The 24,668-nt window shown below is 39.1% G+C and overlaps 1 protein-coding gene across 1 annotated transcript in view; it reads right to left on the minus strand.

The window, feature by feature from the left end:
• fibcd1b (fibrinogen C domain containing 1b) overlaps positions 1–20,575 on the minus strand; it is a 116,998-nt gene extending 96,423 nt beyond the window's left edge. The window contains exon 1 of the mRNA XM_054613027.1: positions 20,458–20,575. Within this exon, the coding sequence (XP_054469002.1) occupies positions 20,458–20,575 (118 nt within the window). The remainder of the gene's footprint in view (positions 1–20,457) is intronic.
• Between the last annotated feature and the right edge of the window lie 4,093 nt (positions 20,576–24,668).

A 24,668-nucleotide genomic window follows, 5' to 3' on the forward strand; every position in this document is an offset into this window, starting at 1 on the left:
TTTTTTTTACTCCATAAAAACGCACCGACAAAAATCTTCTTGGGACTCTAGAGAGAGCTATGCGAAGTGCAGTCTGACCTTTCTGTCCATCCACTCCCGGTTTCCAGGACACTTGGAGACGCCAGTGTTAGCCCACACTGTGTCCAGTTATGACAGAACAGAAGTCTCCAAATACAGAGCCAAAAGGTGGGGTGGGGGGGGATGGATGGATGGAGCCTCCTCTAAGGGTTGCGCCAGGCTGATCTGGCTGGTGTTTCACAGAGATGCCTTTGACAGACCGGGGAGGGAGAGAGAGAGAGAGAGAGAGAGAGAGAGAGAGAGAGAGAGAGAGAGAGAGAGAGAGAGAGAGAGAGAGAGATTAGTGCGCTCCGGTTGTGTGTCAGTCAGCGCGTGTCCCCTTCGGTTACACACGCCGAGATCCGCACCCGACTGCTGCCTCACTCCCACAGCACCACCGCAACCCAAGAAGGGGCAGCAGATTTGGGGCACATGGATGCTTGTGGATGCGCAGACTACACACTGCCTAATGGGTTAATGGAACATAAATGTTTTTAGTGTTTTATTATTATATTTGATTATTGTGATTGTTCTACCCTGTGCAGCACCTTGAGATTTCTTTGTATTTTAAAGTGTGCTATATAAATAAAATCCATTATTATTATTATTATTATTATAATCTCCGGAAAGCAGATTGGTGATGAAATCCTCCCAAATCTACTTTAGGTGGAAACACATTTTTTAAGCTCTTCTAACAACAGTGTGCACATTGCTAGACAAGGAGACGTGGTTAGGGTTAGTGATTAACTCAAAGTCTTATTAATGACTGTGGCTGTGACATCACCCAGCACTGCTGCTTTATTTGAGTGACAGCCTTTGGAAGTAGCCCAGCTCTGCTTGTTTGGGAGTTTTAAGCATGCAGCGGGACCTCACTAGAAAAAGAAAAAGATTGAACAGAATAATAAACTTATTTATTATGTATCCACATTATATAATTTAAAACCACCAGAGTGCAAACGTATAGCTTCATCTAAGCACGGCTCAGCATCGTATACAGCACATGACTGAAAATAATGAGCTAAATAATGGAAAGGAAAAGGCAGTGGTTAAGTTTTTAGAGGTCTTGGTCTCAGAAGTAGGATTTCCAAACAGGAAATGCTCTCACTGTGTATTGACTATTATTCTAAAGCCTTATTATGGGGCACTTTAATAACTCAGCTGGGTTAACATAAGAGCTCCAACGTTTGAACTCCAGGCACACAGTAAATTAATCAACAGGTCTGTACAGAAATCAATTTCTCTCTCTCTCTCTCTCACTCACTCACAGAGAGGCCGTGGTTTTGTTCAGTCAAGGTGCTTTGATAGACAGATGATTAGAGGTCTAATCATTGGTGCAGGGACCAGGGCACACGTAAGATTACTCATCCCTGTGATGAACCTGCACCCACGGGGGGTAAGGGTGGGATGATGCAAAAATGGGGACACTGGCGCAGAATGTGCCTCATCAGCAGGTCTGACATCCACCAGTGGATTGAGGGTACGCAAGTTTAGAGTTATGACATATTGTTAGATTCCATGAATAACTGGGCTCTGGTTCACAGCCGGCACACAGGAAGCTGTTGAAGGAGCAGGGGTGGCCGAGATGTGATTACTATTATTATTATTATGAACCTCAGGGATAATGATACTGCACAGGTATTCTTTAAAACTCAATGAGTAAAATCATATATATTTTTTTTTTAAGGTTTAACACATTATTATGAACTCAGCATTTGTTTCATCAAGAAAGTGATCGTGTGGTTTGAGCAGATTTTTTGGTGACAGCGGCTTGGCAACATAAGTGAACAACCCTGTCAACTGTCAACTTAATCTATATTGCAGCCAAATTAAACACAGACCATAAAACATTATAAATACACAACCCATAATACAAATGAAAAATTGTGCATGGGTATGCTTAATCCTGTTTGGAACAGGAGAGTGTGTGATATCATGTTCCCAAGTCCTGCACACATTATTCCAGTGAGAGTTGCACAAACAAAAATATATAAATACAGAAGATGGATAAATGAATAAAACTTGTATTATCAGTTTTATAATACAAGGTATTAAGTTAGTATTTATTTTTATGTACATGTTATATGTGCATAATCTTTTTTTTATTATTATTTTAATAGTCACATTTTTCAACAGGTTTTTCTAACTGTTTCGACTGCTCATCAAAACATAAAGATCAAATTCAGAAAAAAGTTTTCACGACATGGTAAATTGTAGATTCTCGACATTGCATTTATCACCAATGTTAGTGATTTCCATTTGCATGGATAGTATTTGTTGTGAATCAAAGTAAGGTGACACGTCATTGATCAATATGTAAAAGCAGAGACTTTGACTTATGCCCACTGGAACAAAAGGCAGTTAACATCAAATGTCTTAACGCCTCGAGGTTGTGGTTCCTATTTAATGAAAAAAAAAAAAAAAAAAAAAAAAAAAAAAACTGCAAACATTACACATTTGCTGACGAACTGCAGGGGTATTGAATTTAGTCTATTTCCTTCCGGGCTTTTGGCAAATATTGTCATAATACAGCAATTTCCTTAACAATGAATGAGCCATGACTTTAATATCTAAAGGAGGAGGTATAAAGGAGGACTGCCAAATACACAGTGGGGCAAACCACTGTAGGTAAAACCTTGGTCACACCAGCTGGTGATCATGTCTTTGTATGATAATGTGTGTGGCTGCAGAGGTGCGTGCGTGCGTGTGTGTATGTGTGTGCGCTCAGTTCTGGCTCCATGTTTGAATGTCACTGAAACCTGATCAGCCAAAGACATTCAGAGAAAAAGGAGAAGTCTCCAAGGAAGAGCTGTTTATCTATACAATTAACCCAGACAATACAGTCTTTTATTGGCTTTGTTTTTTGATGTGTCCAATATCCAAACAAGCATGTGTGTGTGTGTGTGTGTGTGTGTGTGTGTGTGTGTGTGTGTGTGTGTGTGTGTGTGTGTGTGTGTTTGTGTGTGTTTGTGTGTGTGTGTGTGTGTGTGTGTTTTGCTCAAGCTCTGCTCTTGGTTCAATGTTGCTGTCTGAGATTTTTTTCCCCTTGGCTGTGTTTTTTTGAATTTTTCACACATGGAGTGGCAGCAGTACAAATGCACAGAACTGTGAAGAACCAACTGAATGAACTGCCCTTCCCAAAATGCCAAGCCTATAATTTGCAAAACCACAGAGTTGCAAAAAAAAAAAATGAAAACATGGAAAAAAAGGAAGAAAGTTTGGAAAATGATACGAGTAAGAACAGTACAGAATGCCACTGAGTTATGATAAAACAATATCGCAGAGGTTTAGCAAATTAACAGCTGTTTAAATCTAGTAGGAAGTTACAGAATATGCACACATGCACAAACTGACATCTGCACACACAAAGTGCACAACAAAACAACACACCAGAATAACGGGTAAACGTAATCAAAGTGGCAGTCCCTATACTCTCAAAGGACTTTCAGTGAAAAATCAATGGGGGACACAAACAGAGGCTGTGCAGACTGAGGGGAGAAGTCTCTGCTACTATTAATGTATAATGATGGGTCTTTCTCAAGAATCTCCAGAGGAGGGGCAAAGCGCTCGCACCTCTGAAGTGCAAAGTCAAAGGCAGCGTTGCATGTCTCCCTGGCTGCTCTGTTAATTCCCTAACTTAGCCCGAGGTTATCCATAGGTGTGGGACATGATTGAGGTTTTTTTGTTTTTTTTTGCAGGGCTCTTTGCTTGGCCCTCTCCTCTTTTTCGGTTAGAATTTCCAACCCTGTGGGGCGAAGCTGCTTCATCAAACACACTGCACACACACACACACACACTTGCAAATTCACGTGCCTGAGCAGCGAGGGTCCAGTGAGTACACCGAGAGTCTGGTTGCCGACCCGTAGAGGTGACATTTACTAATGAGGGTAATTGGACGTAAATCTGGAAGATGGAATTCCATAAGTGGTGGCGGTGCTGACGATCACAAAAGTGATTGTAATGATAATGAGCTTGGAAATATGGTGGGTGTTTCAAACTCTTTATGAGCAGCGCAGCCTCATTTTTACTGTCTTCATTACCGTCTCCAAGCTACTAAGGGCGATTATGTTCTCTATGTGAGATAGTTTGCAGCATTTATAGGCTGGATATCTCTCTCTCTCTCTCTCTCTCTCCCTCCCCTCCCTCTCTCTCCTCTCTCTCTCTCTCTCTCTCTCTCCCTCCCCTCCCACGTGAGTCAGGTGTTCCTGTTGCAACCTCGATCCATGTGTTTTCTGATCAGATAGCTCCATGTTTTGCCTCGTCTGCCTCGTTACGAGTTCCGTTTGTCTCTTGGCTCACCGTCAGGATGTCTCCGCGAGCCGCCGAGCTGTGTTTGCTGAATGGTTTGTAATTATCCGTGGGCCTCCCTTGGGCAATGCTCCTGGGGCTCTTCTGCAAGTATATAGTGCTCCACCCACCAATGAAACCTTTCTTTTGGAGCTATGAGAGCAGCGGGAGGACTAGGAACGCGCGCATCATAAAAAAAAAAAAAAAGTATGAATAAGGGGCTTATAAAAACATGTGAGCTGAAGAAATCAACCTTCTCTGAGGACTGTTTACCTGCAACCTAATCATCATCTGCAATCAACACCTCCTCTCAGCCTTTTTCAAGTATTTCCACTTCCGCCTCTCTGTTTCTGTTCCTATTGTACTGCATCACCTCAAATAAGCTTACCTACGAAGAAGACAAGTATTTGATCCTATTGCCCTCTCAAGGAACATCGTTAATGCAGTGTTTTATGTAAGGGCTGAAGTCCCGAGTCCAATCTGTACCTTTTTGGGGGGGATTGGGAATTAGGCAGGCGGTAATCCCAAAATACTTGTTCTTGTAAAGTCTTATAATTCCATTAAGACTCCTTACCCCCCACTGGGACATCTTTCTTCCTGTGGTGTAGCCCAACCCTTTCCATTAAATTCTCTCCGCAGTTCCAATCTACGCGTGTTTGGCTGTTCCCCTCTTTGGCCGTGACTATATACTATAAAGACGTCATTAAGGAAGTGGAAAGTCTTGTAAACCAGATTCCTTCTTCGCTCTTATAGTCACATTTCACATATGCGATTGTAGCTTGAAGTTTATTGACATCTTACAAAAGTTGGGATGACACCTGGTTTTAAACTGCAAATAAGGCCCGTCATAATTCGGAAGCTGTAGGTAGCTCTTGGGTAAGAGTCACCACCAGCCAATGACAGTGCTGTCATCACATTATTTGCACCTGTGGACCTCATATATAGTGTATTCTGTGTGGGAACACTGGTCTCGAAAATGATATTCGGTGGCCTGCCTATGATCAGCCTTCAAAAGGTGGAGGAGGAATGTAATTTGTACATAATTTGGGTCTCGAGCATATAATCTGCATTTGCAAGTTTTGTGATCATTTCACAAAATGTTATGTGACTGCACTGTGTGACCCCAGAGCTCTGGTAAAAATGATCAGTTGGGAGAGTGAGAGGGAGAGAGAGTCTCATCTGCGGTGCTATGCAATGATATGTGTCAGACTCACGGAGATGAAATTCTACTCCTCCACCCAGTCTGGCTGTCTGTCTGTGCACTTTCAGGTGAAACCGAAGAGAGGGAAACCAAAGAGATGAATGGAAATGATATATATAATAATCACAAAATATCACAGTCCTGCAGCTTGAAATAATGTATCTTATTGGAGCTGATGGCGGATAGGCAGGGCCGATGTGAACCCATCGAATCCATTCCGGAATAGAGAGAAAATGATATCTTGATAGAAGGGTGTGTAGGGCAAGTGTGCATGGATGAAAGAGACGCGAACCCTTTCATCTTTGTGTCAAGTTAAAAAAAAAAGACAATCTAAAATCAATCAGTGTACAAATAACTTAAAGTGCTGAGTTGGGGAGGCAGCCAAAGGTGACAGGATCTGCTCTCCAGAAAGCATTGCCTCAATCTCAATCTAACAACATACAATGCCAACAAAATATATATCAACTGTTTGAATAATTGATACTTGGGTAAACAGACTGGATGCTGTTAATATTTCTTCGTCGCTAAACCCTGCCATCAGTCAGTCAGCGATGACTTTCACAACTTGGAGCAATTGTTTCTTCCAAAAATTGAAAAATCTATTAATCAAAACATGACCTTTCAACTAGCGGCATTCATTAAATTGATGACAAACAACAAAGACCGAGCATATAGATCATTGTTTCCTACAGGATTTTGTGAGACCTTAGCAGCGGTGGACAAAAATTTGAGGTACTTGAGTAATTCCATTTTATGTAACTTTATACTTCTAGTCCACTTATTTCAAAAGGGAAATATAGTACTTTTATCTACACTACATTTATTTGACAGTATTTGTTACTAGGGAGGTTTCTTTGCAGATTCAGATTCTTAATACAAAATCTAAATCAATTAACAAAACGTTTATGTATTATTAAGTAGTAGTTAAGGTTTAAACTAGCTCCACCTTTACCAGGCTTAACATTCGGGTTGGTTGCCAACAAGTTAACAATCACGCCGAGAACTACGTCACTCCCCACAGAAAGAGAGGGCAAACCGATCAATTGATGTTGGAACTGCGAGCCACTTTCACTTTCTGAGCCAATCTAGAGCGGAAGAGAGACACATGGAGGATGCCAGCCCGCCCACCTGTTGATAGGTGTAAAAATATTTTCGGTCCATTATGAAACTGTGGCAGAAGTCTAGGTAAAAAATGGAAAACGCCGTAGACAATCATTTATAGCTCAAAATGAAAAGCATTCTCTTTGACTGAAAAGGACTTCCGAGTGGTAAATGCATTAGGACCAAGGACCCATCCTCAATTAAAGAGGCCCATTAGAGCATAATAGCACAGCCTACAAGAAGTGGACAATAATCAACCAAGGTCCTGGCCTATTCAAGAAATGATAGATTAACAAGGATCAATACAAAGGCATGCAAGGAAATGACAAAAAACTCTGATTGCAAAAGTGAACCCTACCCGTAGACTGAATAAACTCACTGGTTACAATCTATACTACATAGAGATAAAGATAACCCAGCTGTATGCTTGTAATCAAAAGAACATTGAATCTATAGCTATAGCTTAACTGAATGACGTATGTGTTGGTACTTCAAAAGATTCCTCATCGTGAAAGGTCTTTGGCATCGTTTAGAGTTTCCTATATAATGGAATTAGAAAAACTTAAATATAACTTTAGCAAAAAAACATTATAAAAAGAGAAATATCTTTTAATGAGGCCATTTAAATAAACAATTAAAAAGTTTTCCCCCTCACATCCATTTTTTTTCCTGAGGAATGAACATAGGCATAATGAAGATGCAGGAATTCAAAACTGGCTACGTGCCAGCTCCTGGCAGTCATCCAATTAACTCCTTCGTTTGGGTTAATGTATTGCCATGCCCCTTTGTTAGCCTGCATTTGAGGGGTGTTGTTGCAATGACCAAACCAATAAACACAACATTACCGTGTACAAAATAAAAAGAACACCCCTTTCTTTTTGAAGCTAATATCATGTTATGCTGTTTAGATGTAATGACATTAATTTAGTTCACCTGTTTTACATGATATTCTTCTGCACTCTGTCAGGCTTTGAAGTGTAAGCACATGCCATAATTAGAATGACAGGGCAAACCATGGGAATACATTGGGTTAGTAGACCGTCATCATGATCTCTACCTCCGGCTAAACTACACCACTGGCCCTCAGGTATTTTCAAACCCCATAACCTCCACAGTCTCTCTGAAGGCTGGGCCACACCAGCATTTACAAAAGTGAACATATACAGCAACATAAATGAATTCCAATGGAAAAGTTGCACCATTGACCAATTAGCAAACAGTCTTGACAGTGCTGACCTTTGAGGGAACAGAGAGTCCAAAGTGGAGGAAGCTATCGTAGCTTGTTAGCTGTATTGTGACATCCAGTACATTCAAACCGTGCAGAAGTGAGTAGATACAATCCTATTTGATTTCCATAATCCAGAGTAATCTATATGTATTCCTTACATGATCAACTATAAAGTAAAATAAAAAGGTTGTACGTTTAAAAAAAAGAACAAAGCCAAATTCAATTTGAGATACTCCCTGTTCAAAGGCCAATGGAGCCAGAACATATGGTGCACTGGTATTCAAGATAACTTTATCCAGGATTAGCAAATCAATCCTCCAATTGCTTTAACTAAATTAGCTGGATAAGAATAAAATGGATTTAGCCTGACAACGGCATATCAGCAAGAATTAGTTCAGCACCATTTGAAAACAGGGCTCAGACTTTAAAAATGAAGACGTGCGTTTATAGGGTCATAGTTCTCCAAGCCACAGTCCACTTTCCACTATGTTCTTTGTCTTTACTACAATGCGCTGTATATAGTTCACATAAACATTACTCAACCAAGTAGTCCACCGGGTCCCTGTGCTCAGACTCCTGCTTTGCTTTGACTCAAATGCAGAGTCATCTGAGGCGTTCTGCAGAAGGTACGACTCCAGGTTGCATTTGAAGTCTTCAGTGTACAGTGCAAACATGAAAGGGGGACAGGACTGTTCCCTGCAGAGCTACTTACCAGCTGTTCACGCACACAGTGCCACAGCTGCAGAAACCCGGATCTGTCAGGTAGTCAGGTATTATTATTGTGTTCCTAGTCCTATGTGGCTAAAACTGAGTATCTGCAAACTGAGTAATACTAATAAATCTGTGGAGGAAGAGAGTACAATTGTCCATGACCCAAGATATGCGTTTATTTAAAGCAGCTTTAACAAGCTGAACATTCATACAACAATGTGTATCCGTACCAAGTGTGGTGAGTCAATGCTGGTGAAAAAATAACAATGAAAAGCTGTTGACAGGACTGAAATAAGATGAATGCAGTAGGGATGTAATTGCTGTAAATTAAATTAAACAAACAGAAATGATTTATTATACATAATTGTATTAAAGTGTTTTTATGTTGCCTGCTGACGAGTGAAAACATGTTTTCTACAATTAAACAAAGTAATGGAAGATTACTTCCATTACAGAATATGGAAAACAGAAAAACGGCCTTCTAAATATAGCGGTGATTACGATGCTTATGGAAGACAAAAGATGCATTTCAAGTATCAAGAGCAGATGGGGGGGGGGGGCTTTCATAAACTGTCGTTTGGCAGCGCTCATTTCATCACAGGTAAAGTTACAAACAGCTCTGTCCCCTAGTTAAATGCTTTTTCAGAGAGACAGAATGAGCACACGCCATCTTGTATCATCTCTGTTTTGCTTTTTTGACTTTCAAGTACTGTGATTTTTTTTTTTTTCTCCATGAGAGCAAATTATAGCAAAACGGTATCCCTCCAGTTACAGACATAAGCCCAAGGAGATCAGATGACTGATGAAAAAAAACACAATTTCCATAGCAATCGCTTTTCCCTTAATCAGTCAGACCTTCTGCGTACAAAAGAAGTGCACTGTCATTTTACATTACAAGATGGAATGATATTTGATATCTGTAAGACAGCAGCAAGTTATAAATATTAACATAAATGTTTCCTTTATGACATAGACTTGAATGTGCGTGAGCTACAGGGGAATAACATGAGTGTACTATATGCAAATTCAAAAAAAAGTATTATTACTATATTACAGCTTTGTGTTGTTGTTTGAATGTTCCAAAAATAAATGTTGTGTGAAACGACACACTCACGTTACCCAGCGGACCCTCACCATTTGGTGAGCTTGGAGCTCCGGGCATTGGTGAGCCAGAGGGAAGCTCAACATTGTTCAATTGGGAATACCACCCAGACTGCTTTTGTACAAAGCCAGGTGGAAATTGGCAAAGTAATCCTTTAAGTAGTTGATGAGCTAACTTTTTTTTCTTGGCGATTTAGCTCGTCTGTAAGATCACAAGGGAGCGAGTAAAGTTGGTTTAAAGTTTATATGCAGACGACACTCTCTCAGCACATAACCCAAGGGGGCCGGTGATAAGCAAACCAATGGAAGTCTGGTGTTTGACCAGACAACACATTTTTACTCCCAACTAATCAAATACCAATGCTTAGTCAGTCTGCTCACTACATGCATAACGTCGGTTTACTTAGTTTTCATGTTTACTTTCGCAATAAAACTACATTGGAGTTAGTTGGAAGTCCGGTGCGTCTCATACAGATGCTAAAGTGGGCCTCAGTGTGTCGGGGCAATGACCAGGCGTCAGTATTAGAAAAGTTGGGAGGGAGAATGGATTGGACCAGCAGCACAGTGGTGGTGATTTTTTTTACCCTCACACAACAGCACCTGATTAAGAATCATTGAGCTGACAATCCTACGAGAGCAGTGACAGTGAACGAAAACAGCAAACAAAGAACTGAAAGACTGTAATGCTCTGTAGAGGTTAGAGGAACTACAAAATCAATGGACAATTATTTGTTGGATTGTAACTACAGGCAACAGCTTTCACGTTACAAAAAAATGTTGATTATAGCTGCTTTAGTATTTTGGATTGGAGCGGATACGGGTATGCCTTGACAGTTTATATGGATAACACTACCTGGTCCAGAATCAGCAGTATAGACAGAAAATCTTAATCCCTGCGTATGCAAATTTAATTGAGTTAAACAACAGAATGCCAAACTGAATCCCCCCCCCTGTTCTCCAACTTTTTATCCCTATCGTTCCACAGTGGGGAAAGAGAGGTAGAGGAGGGCAGGGGGCCGATGGTTTACTGCTGACAACGCTGTTGCTCAGCCAAATTGCTTTAATGTACTGTCAGTCTGACAGGACTTCTAACAGGGAAGTGAAGTTAAAGAACATAAATAACAACTTCCAGGAGACAGATGGTCTTGAGCAGCCAAGTAACTGAACTAATAAAAAAACACTGACTATGGAGTAATGAAACAATTATCCAACTTCTACACTCACCTGTTGAAAGTTAAATCAACTAAACGGGCCACTGCAGACATCTGAACAGTTTGTAAATGTGTTGAGATGTTCTACACTAATTATGTTCTCTCTATTCGAACAAATGTCTAGTGAGAATCTGCTATACAGAGTACAGAGCAGTTTGTAGAAAGAGACCAAATAAGATATCAGCTTGCCTTTAAGCCTGGAAGGAAATACATATTTAATTTGAACACTGCTAATTTGGTAAATTAAAGTAATTGCATTTCTTTTAATAACAGGGTTTGACCTTATAATAATATCAAGTGAGACTAAAAAGGCTGAATTTAAATAAACATTTATTAAACATTGTTATTCTCAGTATTGTCTCTGTCTGCTTGAGAACATCTGCATTCTCTCTGCAGAGCATCTATTTTAAATTTGTTTAAAAGTATCATCATTATGATATTTTTAGTGCGGTAGAAACAATTATTTCACCGCTTTACTCTGCAGTCAGAAAGTGCTTTTTGACGTGGATCCGAAACTGAAAGTAAAACTTGTTCAAAGCCCCCAATCTCCATGTGTTCTAGTATGAATAAGTTTGTCTTTCAGTTCATTTACATGACGGAAAATATTTCAAATAAATGTACACTTAAACGGACATTGATTTATTTTAGGTTATTTATTTTTTGGGTGGCTGAATTGGGTTTGGCTGCTGCCCCCAACCACAGCAAGACATTACTTTTCTTCTGTGCGATGACTCCTTATTGTTTCTCCAAACTGGTGGCTTTCCAACTGTCATCTACTGACTTTAGGTACCTCACACAACCCCAGTTCAAAAACACCCAAACTGTCCCTTTAAGTCCAAGTCTTTTCTCTCAGGTAACCTTACATCCAGTATTTGCAGGTTTCCTACTGTTTCACAACACCCACTGACCTTTAACCGTATAAAATGCGAAATTGACACAAGTGGGAGCACCAACTTCATTCCACAGCAGCAACAATGACAAAGTTGCCTGGGGTTGTATTGCAGACAATTATTTTGTTATCATCCTGTTGAGCGCAGGCATTGGCCGCTGCCAATTATCTCAAAAATGGTATTAATCGGCCCGATCCGATTATCCGTCGACCACTAAGTTCTCTACATTAGAAAAAAGGCTTACAACTTTAAGTTTCATGTCTTACAGTACTAGTTAAGTTTTTGGAACTTCTCTGAAACTGAGGAGACCATATCATTCTTCTAATGCTAGAAAGCTCCATTGCCTCTGGGTTCTGCTCTGGCCTCCACATTGGTGACTCTACGAGGTGACTGTCCTCAGGCCAAAAGTGATAGTTTGCAGTGATACCTGCACATTAAAGGGGAACTAGGTTGTCATTTATAAAACAGTGCGTAGGATCCACATTTAATATTTGCGTACGAACAAAAAATATTCATGCGTAATTTCCTTTTATAAATTCCAAATCAACATGGAAATTTGCGCACATGGATCCACCTCCTATGACGCCCTCTACACGCACACATTCAACCATAAATGGTCAATACAAAGCATCTCATCAATTCATAGAAATATGCCTGGTGATCAACGGTTCTCTAAAGTGAATGATGGCAACTACCAAGACAGAAATGGAGGTGCTTGTGGGTGAGGTAGTCTCTGAACACTCGCTCCATCCTAATTCTTCTATTCACTTCTTCCTCTAGCAGTGCTAGTGCATCCATCATACAGCATTACATGATTGGTCTCACTGCAATATGTATACGTTTACAGCAATCACACTGATTGCTTCCAAAATGGTTGCGACAATCAGTGGAATCCATCACCCCGGGGTATCATTTGAAAAATGGAAGTTTGATACTGGAACAAATGTATTTATTTATTTCAATTTTGTTATGGTGACCTTGGCCTGCATTTTGATTAGAACTCATCATGAGGATATGGAGTGTAATGATTGTGCAAGAGCTCTCTCTATTGCTTTATTTTCCAGACGTTGATCATTTACATAATCCATACGTGCAGTGACAGGGCATGTGACTGGAGAAAGCAGAGTGTGTGACAGTCACCGTGGTGTCTCCAGTGAGCTCTGATAGTTAAACTGAACAGATGTTGTCAGTCTGTCTATGTATACAGTAGACTGCATCCGTCCCTATCCAAAATAACATGAATTCATGAATAAAGTTGTGTTTACACACAAAAAAACTTTTGAAAATTACAATCCTATTTGGTGGTATATACACAGTATTAACAGGTACTACTGAATACTATTGGAGCTCTTTAATGCTATTTGAGGTCGTTAGTCCCGCCCTCTCCTTTGCGCTGAGAGGAGCTGCCAGTGCTGATGCAAAGATTGCAAAAAATTTGATTTGATATTTAAATTGGTTTATAACTTTTACAATTGAAAAGTGCTATGGAATAGTTATGGTTCACTCTCACAAGCACAAATAACACTGATGATTTGGATCATCGGATAAATCAGATTTAAAAAAAAAAAAAAAAAAAAAAAAAAAAAAAAAAAAAAGTGTGTGAACCAAAGTGCAACTAAATCATAACAAGTTTAATGGTTCTCCTCAAAAGCAGTTCACCATCTCACTATCTGCATCATCATTTCCCCCGTCTAACCTGCGTATGCATAGGTCTCTTTGTTTTAATAGATCACAGTTTTTGCATGGAAATTGGCAAATGCCTCTTGCAGGCCCTGTTTTGTGTGATCGCAACAGTAATGGATCAATCCCCAAGCAATTACAAATGGGGAGACAAATGTGCAAAGGCTTTAGGCTTTGGTTTTGGATGATCCAAAACTATGGCAGACATGAGATTTTAAATCCCTAAAATTATGAGCCAACTGAAAAAAAACATCCTCCGATACTAGAGCATTTACATGACATAAAAACAAAAAACGCCACAGATTAACTCAACTGTGTGGATAATAACCCCTTTATTTTGAGAAAATGTTTTAATTGATTTTTTTATGATTGTTCCATACAATTTTTCATAATTCTAAATGCAGAGAATTCGACTTTCATCAGTGTATGAGCATACTTGTCCCAAATCCCGTTCAATGGCAGGGCTGCCTCATTATTCCAAACTACTTTGTATCGATACTGAATTGCACCAACAGTCCATCCCTTGTCACATTGTTGACGTTTTTCACAAGCGCAGCAGAAGCTCAGTGAAAATGATTCTGTCAACTCAATTAGAAACTGATTGCTCTAGCAGATATAATTTTCATTATTTTAAAACGAAGGACCTATTCCCCAGCTGCCTCCTCCAAATGAAAATACAATATTTTAATAAAAAGAATAAGGAGATGGCTTAACATAATGAGATTAATGCTGGCACAAGGAATGAATTGGCAAATAAGACAAATAAATGGGATGAAGAATCTGACTAGTTTTCCTGCTGTTATCTTATAATTTCCGAACAGAGTGGCTGCATCTCAATAAACACTTAACAGTCCGTGGTTTCACTGTAATAGGCCAAAACAAATGGTCAAATGACTTTGTGAGAAGTTCTTTATCCATCTTTTCTGAAATGCTTTAACTATATTAACATGGTTAAGTCCATACAACCTGTAAATATCATCTATGTCTTATTTATTGTCATGATGTATTACAGTGTCCCAAATGTATCATAAAGGAGCCTTTTAGAAATATACACAACGAAATCTGTAACTTATTTAAATCCACTTACATCACTCCAAATATGATTTAAATACAGTGTAAAATATGTAAGAAATTATTCCACATGGACGCCTACCTGAACAAAGATTCCATTATGATTTCATTGTACAGCCGTTTGATATGTAATCTATCCACCAGTTTAATTAAAACATACTTGAAGAAAAAGTTGAGGGACCTGTTGAAAACCTAAGTGAATATCACAAAGAACACCCACGTAAAGGCTATTTCTGCACAGCCACCACCAAGGCCTGAATCGCAGTATCAAATGTAACGGGCAAAAAAAAAAAAAAAAAAAAAAAGTCTCACACCCAAACAAGCAGTCCAGTAAATAAAATAGTCTGACGCACGGACTGAGCTGCCTTGGGACGGTGGAAATCAATTAAGTCGCGGGTCCATCGGGTGGTTTTTTTTTTGGGGGGGGGGGGAGGACGTCTGCTGTTCCTGACTGATAAGAACATTTCTGTGCTTGGTTTTGGTTATGCCAAGAGAAGATTATTGCCTGGCAGGAGCAGCAGTAGGCCTTACTCATTAAGTAGTGGGTTATTGCCAGTCCTCAACACCAGAGCCAAGGTTTCAGTACATTGTAATGGGGGCTCGGTAAACACTCAAAACACTCTGGGGAATCTTGTCCTGCTTTAGTTTTGCTAAACTAAATTGCCTGTTTTGTAAGGGATAAGTTATTAACCTTGATCCCATTTTAATGGTGGAGGTACTTTGTCTGATGTTTACTGGTGGGACATGTGGTAATGCTGCAGTGTAGGCATGTATTTTTTTTTTTTTTTTTACAAAAGACTGAGAGTAGGCATCTGCTTATCCTTTAAAAGAAGGAGACATGGGTCATTAATGTGGCTTCCCTACTGCTGCTATCTACTGTTTCCTTTTAAATGATTTGTGAGATTCTTTTTTTCCTCGCAGCAGTAGCCGGGTTTTGTTTGAACCAGCAGAGAATCCACGGATGAACTGCACCGCCAAACAAGCTGTCCATTTGTGGTTCAAGATGATAATTGGTCTCGCATGAGGCCACACTAGCTTAGTGATACTTGTCTGTCAATTATATCATTTCATGTTAACACATTTTGGTCCTAGTGTGCTGTAAAAATACACTCAAAAAGGGACACAGTGGGAAACAGACTTTGCAAACTTCGACTAAAGCCTTAAAAAAACCTAATCTTTAAACCCGATATAAATCAAATTATATTATTTTTATATATATATTTATAATTAAAAACAACTTTTAAGCAACATTAGGGGAATGCTCATGTTGTATCCCCGTAGGTGTGGGGATTCCTGGTTTTGCCCTTGAACATGTTTAGAAAGGTTTCAATAACGACACAACTGCATCACCCCAGGTCCCAGAAATGAAAAAAAAAAAAAAAAAAAAAAAAAAAAGCCTGTCATGTGTAATTGGTGTGTGTGACACTGCGCTGAGCCACTGGGACCCAGAGTAAATAGAACCTGACAGTGTGAAAAAAGGGAGAGAAAAGGCTCTTTTGATCCCTTATTCATCTCTCCTCTGTCACCGATAAGGCTGGCGGGGTTGGACGATGGAGGGATGATTTTCCCTGAGGATAGAGAGAGGCTGCACTACAGCGCCACAATACAGACACACACAGGGAGTGCAAGGGTGGGGGTGGAAAAATCAAAGAATGACGCTAAATGTGAGCGATTACAAAAGCGGTTTCTTGTGGAAACGGAGGGCAAAGTTAGAGAGGATGAACTATCTTCCCAGTTGAATGGAGTGTTTCACAAACTGGATATTTATGTGAGGAGCTTCACACAGTGTTTGCTCTCTCCCCTCATCTGTCTGAAGCACTTTGAATAAATACTCTAAATCTCAACATTTGACAGTAATGCTTTCTCTTTTTTTTTTCCACATGTGCCTCAATGGTGTTGAATGCATTGTATTCAAAGTGCAAACAGCTTTCTGTAAATGAATATTGGAAGAAGTGAGAGTGTGTGTGTGTGTGTGTGTTAAGATAGAAAAAAAAGACAGAATGAGAGAAAAGGGGAGAGATGCGGCTGTTCATTGGAGCATAATTCCATTACAGTTGGTGGCTGCTGTGAAGAGGAACCATTAGAGGTGTAATCAGGATTGATGGATGGGGATGAGGACAGAAACGATGAGCAATGGGAGATATACAGCTGATGCTATGTGATTGAGCCATAGAACTATGACCCATAACCCTCCAGTGGGGAAGAACGATAAGAGAATGAAATGACACCTGTCAGTGAAGGTAATAATCACTGGCTCACTATTTCTTCCTCTTGCTTTCTTTACCTCACTGTCTCTATTCTGTTTTTCCTTCGCTTACATATATTCTGTTTTTCCTTCGCTTTTCATAGAGCAGACTCTATGAAAAGAGTTAATGGTTAAAGTAGTAAAACATGGACATACAATGCACATAAAAATTATTCACCCCCCCCTTGGATATTTTCCCCTTTTGTTGCTTTTATACATGAAATCATGGTCAATATAATTTGGCTTTTTTGACAAGAATTTGCAAAAAAAAAAGCTTCTTTCATGTCAAAGTGAAAAGATTTTTACAAACTAATGTCAATTAATTTAAAATATATAGTGTAAAATAAGTGTTTGCATAAATATTCACCCCCTTTAAAGTGACTGACCTAATTCAACAGAGGTCCAGCTTGTTGAGCCTCCCTCACCAGTCTTCTTCCTGTCCGGTCACTCCGTTTGTGAGGACGGCCAGCTCTAGGCAGATTTAAACCAGTGCCATACTCCTTCCATTTCTTAATGATGGATTTAACTGAACTCTGCGGGACGTCCAGTGAGTTGGAAATCTTTTTGTAGCCATCTCCTGACTTATACTTTTCAATGATCTTTTCTCTGAGTTGCTTGGAGCATTCTTTTGTCTTCATGTTGCAATTGAAGCAGGAATACTGATGAACCAGTGACTGGACCTCCCAGACACAGGTGGTTTTATACTGCAATCACTTAACACACATCAACTGCACTCAGGTGATCTCCATTTCACTAATTGTGACACTGCTGGCATCAACTAGCTGGACCTTTTTGCAAAATTATATTGACCATGATTTCATGTATAAAAGCAACAAAAGGGGAAAATATCCAAGTGGGGTGAATACTTTTTATAGGCATTGTATGTAGTCATTTTGGTAGAAGGGTACTCAAAGCATGCAAAAGTGAAAAATTGCAGTACTTATTATCAGTTGCGGTAGAAGTATATCAATCCTAAATTTATGTAAAAACCCTTCATTCCCAGTAAACATCCTGTATTCAAAATATTCCTGAAGTAAAAGTGCAAAAATATTATGAGCAAAATGTACTTTATTAAAATATTAAGTAAGTAAAGTACTCAACCCTGTACGTCTTCTTTTTCTTCCTTGGAGAACTAAACTAACTTGATTTAGTTTTTATTATGTTGCAAATTAGTTGCTAATGATAGATAATAATAACAATTTGCAAAGAGAAGAAAGGAAAGAGAAGACAGAAGGGACGAACAGGCTGTCCAACTTGACGAGATATCGAACATGCAACAGAAAAGCACTAAAGAGTCACAAAGGACACAAACAAAAACACGTGAAGTAAAAACATAAAAAAAAGAAACAAGCTGACAAAACATAGAACAGAGAAATAAAACAAAAGAATAACAATAAATTCCTTTTTTCTGTTGTTTTTTCCTCCTTCATTCACTGTGATATTATTCAGTATTAAAAATGTTTAACTTTTGTCACAGAGAAGTGAAAAAAAAATATTTAAACCAGTTTTAAATTGGAACCAATGTAAAAAAAAAAAGGAAAAAAAGGATATTTTGAAAAAGAAGCAATGTGGCGGATTCCTGCACTAACATGATGAACAAATATTAAATGTAATTTAAAAAAAATACTTCAACAAATTGATTTACATTAAAAAGGCTGTGTTCATTCTACACTTAAATGTACTGAAATGCTTTTATCCGGCAGAGAAGAGAGACTGCCTGCAGGGTAAACACCATTTATTTCAAACTTCACACCCACAGTTTGACCGTAGCCTTTCTATCAAAAACGTGTAGCCTTTAGCTCCATGAATTTACCAACATTTACAAAGGAGACAAAGTTATACTCTTTTCACCAGCTGAATAGTACTTCTCATGAAGAGTAAACAGGTCTTGATATTTAAAATGGTTGGGATGCCCTTTAAAGTGCAGTGTTGGAGTAAATGATTATAATCCAGCTTCTCTACTGTGAAAAAAGGGAATCTGTCGTATTGTAAACCCAATTCAGCATTTGTCAAGACTCAGTGCATGTTTACTATTAAAAAACTTGGAGTGAAAAGACTTCAAGGTTGAATTTCATAAAAAACAGATTTAATATAAAAGCAGGGAAAACAAAAGATATCCTTCTTTATAATATGAAATGAATCATATCTCTGAAAGCTGCAGACCTGCAAACGTATACACTTCCGATCCTAATTTCTCCAAAGTAGTGTGCCTTAAAAACAGCCTTATATCATCCGGAAAAAAACATATTAAACTAAATTATGTCCGTAAATTTCCGCTGTGAAGGCTATGTCTATTCGACATGTGGAAAGCCCTTGACTTTCCCCAACATTGCGGAGAGGTTAAAGCAAGATGAGGTATGTTAAAAGCAATCAATCCACACTGTGTGGACCCCTTGGGTTCCACGTCTGGGCTCTATTTTCTCCCCAAGACATGGTGCTGAATCTAAACTAAAGCGAGGGCTTTTCAAAGCAGGAAGTGGAGTTGTGTGGTAACTCTTAGAGTTCTTCTAGGAAGCCAGCCCTTTATGTGAAGGCATAGTCCAGTCACATATAGTATTCATGATTAAAATGATATGTTACGGTCAGATGATTGCATTCCCCATGGGACACAGGAAACGGTGGAGAGTGAGAGTGACTGTAAGGCCGAATCAAAACACAATCAACTAAGTAGCTGGGTACGTATAGGGCATTACAAATCAAGGTGCAAGGCCTATTCTAATAATGTCAATGTTGACCAATTCCGCAAAACCTCTGATTATGTCCATTGCAAACAAATTTTATATTCTTGCTTGGTTTAGGTAAAATAAAAGGTTGTGGTTATGGCAAATAAACTACAGCTAAGGTAGGGTAAGAGTTAGGAAACATAACACTTGGTTAAATTTGCCCTGTGTATAGGACTGGCGATGATTCAATATGATAATTGTATTGTCTCTTAATGGAATCATTTTTTGATAAAATTAAGTATAGCAATCCATGTGGTTATTTTATATAGACTGTTTATTTACAGAAATATGCTATATTATGATCTATAATCGAGATATGAAGTGACCTATAGTGTCAGCATATTCAGCATGACTCACAAAATGCATATTGTGCATCCTCAAGGGTTAACAAACGTATAGAATATATTTTCTGTCACATAAAACATTTGATAGGCAGATCATTTTTTCTTTATTTTGTTTTGAAACCTTCACTTATTATACTTGCTGCCCTTCCCTTCCTTTGCTGGCACATTGTTGCATTATTTGGCATGACACCATCACATGTAGCTGAATTAAATAGTGTAAAACCATTGGCAGCAATCTGGATCAAATTGCTCTGAACAAACAAAACGGGGACCCACTCTTGTAAACATTGCTCCATAGTGCTGCATATGATCGAGACCAGGGTTCCTTTAAGAATAGGCAGGGATGGAAACAGTCGGCTAGAAAAGAAATGTCAGCGTGTCGGCAACACAAACAACATGAGCCCTAAAACATCCAGACAAGCAGTAAATTCCATTTATATAGATGGCATTTTGCAGGCTGTGCATTCAACTAATTATTATTATTAATATACAACAGCCATCATCAGTGTCACCTTGTAGAGTCAACCCGAAATAGAACTAATAATTAAAAAAAAGAATAAATAAAAAGCAATAAGCACTATTAAGTCACATTAATTAAATAACTGGTCACTTCTTACAGGATCAACAGCAGATAGCACAATAAAGGAAGCCTTGGGCACCACAAAGTCCTCCTCATTCTGCTCCACGTCCAACTGCTCTCCCCATTCATTCTCAAAGTGTAGGCCCATATCGTCACCAGTCCACTCTGCCTCTCTATCCCAGTATAACCAGTCCACTCTGCCTCTCTGTCCCAGCACCAACAGTACAAAACAGCAGAACTATGACAAGAAGCTGGAGGATGAGCATGCTATCACTTTATCAATTTAGCTGGATTCAGCCAGCACCTGTTGGTGACGCAAAAAAAATGTGGGTGTGTTCGATTTGCGTCACTTTACATGCACACTGGGTGGGGCAATGAATCTGATTAATTAAAGAAGATGCTATGACAAGGTAAAAAATAATGCTAACCATAACTACAAATCCATAATGATGTGACCTTTCATTGTATTCCATCGTTGTGCACGTTATTCACCACTCTGGACAAAGAGGTCTTAAAAAATAAGCCACTGATTTATAAAAAAATTTGATTTATGATATTGGGCTTTATACAGTAAATTGACTTGACTTGACCATCGCTTTTGTTTTATTTAATTCTCACACATTGCATCATGACTTTTACTTGTGAATTTTGGTTTTACTCTTTAAGGGATGCAACTGGAAATGTAGCAAAGTCCAATACTTGTGATGCAAGGTATCCTACTTAGTTAAAAGTAAAATTGCCTTCTTTTTAAATACTCAAAAATGTACACAAAAAGACATGAATTAGTCACAGTAAGAAGAGTAAATATGATTTGTAACTTTGACTCATGTGATCAGGATATATATTTGAGGTTAGGCAAAAAGATTAAGGTCAGTCTCCTCCTGCAATCGAGTCGGACGAGCTACACATCGACCTTCACGCTTACGTTCTGCCTCTCACATGCCCCTAAACACTGGCATTGGATGTAAATCGTGACGTGTGAAATGGTCCAACACGGACATAACTCCTCGGGGCGCTGGGTTGGTTTGCAGACAGACAAATGTGGATGAAAGGTGGAGGTGTTTCAAGTACAGCTCTGCTCACACTGTGTCTGATTCATGTGAGGATCTCAGTCCAGTGGCTGTCCACAAAGCTCCGGCTGGGGGTACACAAGCATCAATACCAGATGACTCATTCTCAGCTGGCAACTGAGCCAAGAACAAAGTGGTAGCTGGGTAGTGGGTAGAGTTACTCTGTGCTGTTTTCCACCACAGACTGACTCATATGGCTGTAATCCAGTGCTCCGGGGCAGCTGTCTTATCTTCATGGATTGATGAGTTCTACTCACATCTAATCACATTAGCAAATAAGTACTATCTGACAGGGAATAAGGAGTTTGGAAAAAAACAAACGTTTTTCTTTATATTTCATTTTTTTATGTAGCCTATAAATTACCTTGTTGCATGTGTACAATGAACGGAGGAGCACCAGCAGGACCATACAATGTGAATTTGCAGAAGCACTGTATGTTGAGTCACCACATGCATAATAATGATAAATAGAATGCACGATAAAAGCCCTCTCATTTGATAGAGGGATGAAAGGAGCAGCAGATGCATTTGTCTAATGTCATGACATATTAATGATACGGTATTGCACATTCTTAACAAGCTACAGCAATTATACGGCATGGAGTGTGGTGGAAAAAAATCTATTATTTGATTTGATGCCAAAGAGAGTAAATATTCATGAATTCTAACAAATAGCTAATGGCTCTAATGAAAGAAAAGACTGATGAAAGATACTGGTTAATAAAGCGTGACTCAGTTAAGATGCACTGCTCCTAATGCACTCCTTTGTTGGACCTTGATACATAATGATTTTGCTATGAAGCACATTTACACGCCACTTAATTCAGATAGAAAAGTACTGGGTTCTGTTTATTTTATTGTTACTTAAAGAGAAACTGTGGTGGAGACAACCTTTCATATTCAGCCTCCACTTACTGTTACACCACAGACTGTATAATCAAGACAGAAACATGACCATGCTTTACAGAAAAACAGTTGGAGTGGAGTGTTTTGGCCAAATGCTAAGCATAAACAGCTGGGTTCCTCTACCAGAGGAGATACTGTGTGCACAGTATTACTAAGAAGCTTTATGTCAACATGGGGTATAATCAATGCAAACACAATATAGCCAAACATCACTGTAATATGACCTACATGGGGTCTGCAGATGAAAATTATCATGTATGGCTAAATCTGGCACATTCACATGATGGATTCATGTGCTCATGTTATTTATTATATGTGCATTGTCCCCTCTTATATACCATACATATGTTTTCTGTGTAACTAAAAGAGTATTGGTACGCATGTTAAACAGTTTTGAGCCAAGTGATTGACATGCCTCCCAAACATTGTATCGTTGAACTAGGATTCTTCTCTAAATGTATTCAAACATCAGAAAATGTTCTTTTTGTAAGCAGCCCAAAAGGCAAAGGGATGGCTCCTTGCCCATCTTTCTTTTTTTGATTTATGTTTGTATAATTTGTTGATATGTATGTTTATGCCACCTTGTGAAGATGGGATGGGAGATTTATAAAACGTTGCTTACAAAAAGAACCTGATACCACCTCGAAATTGAAATGTATTTATTTTTGTATGTCCAATGCGACTCCGGAGCTTAATGCCTAATTCATCTCATTGAACATTGTCACTTGCGGAGAAGATTATTCCTCCCTTGAAAATCAGGCCATACGTGGGAAAGATTTAGCGACTGCTGTCACAGCTGCTGCTGCTGCTGCTGCTGCTGCTGCTGCTGAAGAAAGGAAAACTAAAAAAAAATTCTTCATAATATGAATTCACAAACACATTTTTCTTCTCCTTTAAAAAAAAAAGCATCTGTTGCAGGTTCAGCCAGATGTCGAGTTTTCCCTTTATTATTGTTTCATGAAAAAGGAGTCCATTGTGTTGTAGTGATCAGTAGCTAAGGCAAACCTCCACTATGTCAGGTGTGCTTACCAGGGGGCAATGCAATGGGCCTTACAAGCCAAAAATAGTATCTGACACAACAACTTTTACAATGTAACAGAACATTTCTACAGATGTTAGGATTGAGGAAAATGTTGAAAAATGAAAAGCCAATGTTTGGAGATTACTTTTCAGGAGAAGTATCTGCAATCGGACATACACTAGACCGCAATGATATTTATTCCATGTCCTGATTTGGATGAAATTCATATATTATTGAAACAATCGTGGATCAAATTCTTGTTCAGTTGGAGTATTTCCAATTGCGGATGCTTTAAGATGAGTCCATGATCCCAGATAGCGTCATAGGCCGCATGCTGTGTGGACGGAGGCTATGTCACTTGAGGAGGACGGGTGTCACCCAACAAAAGGTCAAAGTTATTAACACAGTGGGACTCAATGGATCGCAGTGGTCCTTGAGACAATTATGAAGGTTGACCTGCCTAAGCCACCTGTCCACCACTCTCATAATAAACCCTATCAGTGTGCTCAGCTGTGATGTGCTGAGTCACTGAAAGTCTAGTTTATATATGTCTCACTGTTACGTTTTATATTACCTTCCTCTGTCTTTGTCAGATTTCAGTTTAAAGAGGCTGCACGCTCTCATGCATTTGTAGTATTATGGGCTCCCTGTGTGGAGTTTATTTGTTGTTATGTTTTTTTTTTTTACTGTGAGTGAATATGTATCTGTACCCTGTATGGTGTAGCACTGTGGCATACAAGCTTCATTTATCATTTAAAAAGGTATCAGATGGCTCGTGATGGGCTGAAGTCTGTTCAGTAATTGGATGCTTCAGCTGATCTGATGGGACTGTAAAAGAATAAAGTGGAGCCAGTGGAAGTCAAGGGCAATTTTTATGTGCATGAATTGTAATGAAACAACATGCCTACCTAGAGGGTTCATCTTTGAATGGCCGCAGTCTGCTATGAAACATTATAACTATTCAAGCGTTGGAAACACATTTGATTATTTAAAAATGGTGGGATGACATCAGTTTGGAAATCTGTGAGAAACTACACACTTGCACAACAACAGCTGTGCAACATGTTAGCGTTATTAGCAAAAAGGACCGACGGCCAACTGACCGATGCTGTTCCATTTGAGAAACACATGTCCCAATGACTCCCCCGTCCTCACATCTCATCCACATTCATCCCTCCATTGGATTGTTATTGTGAGGAATTAAAGAGGGAGGGAAAGAAATGTGATCTGGTGTTGTCCTAGAA

The sequence above is a fragment of the Anoplopoma fimbria genome, chromosome 14 (assembly GCF_027596085.1).
Source record: "Anoplopoma fimbria isolate UVic2021 breed Golden Eagle Sablefish chromosome 14, Afim_UVic_2022, whole genome shotgun sequence".
Lineage (NCBI taxonomy): Eukaryota > Metazoa > Chordata > Actinopteri > Perciformes > Anoplopomatidae > Anoplopoma > Anoplopoma fimbria.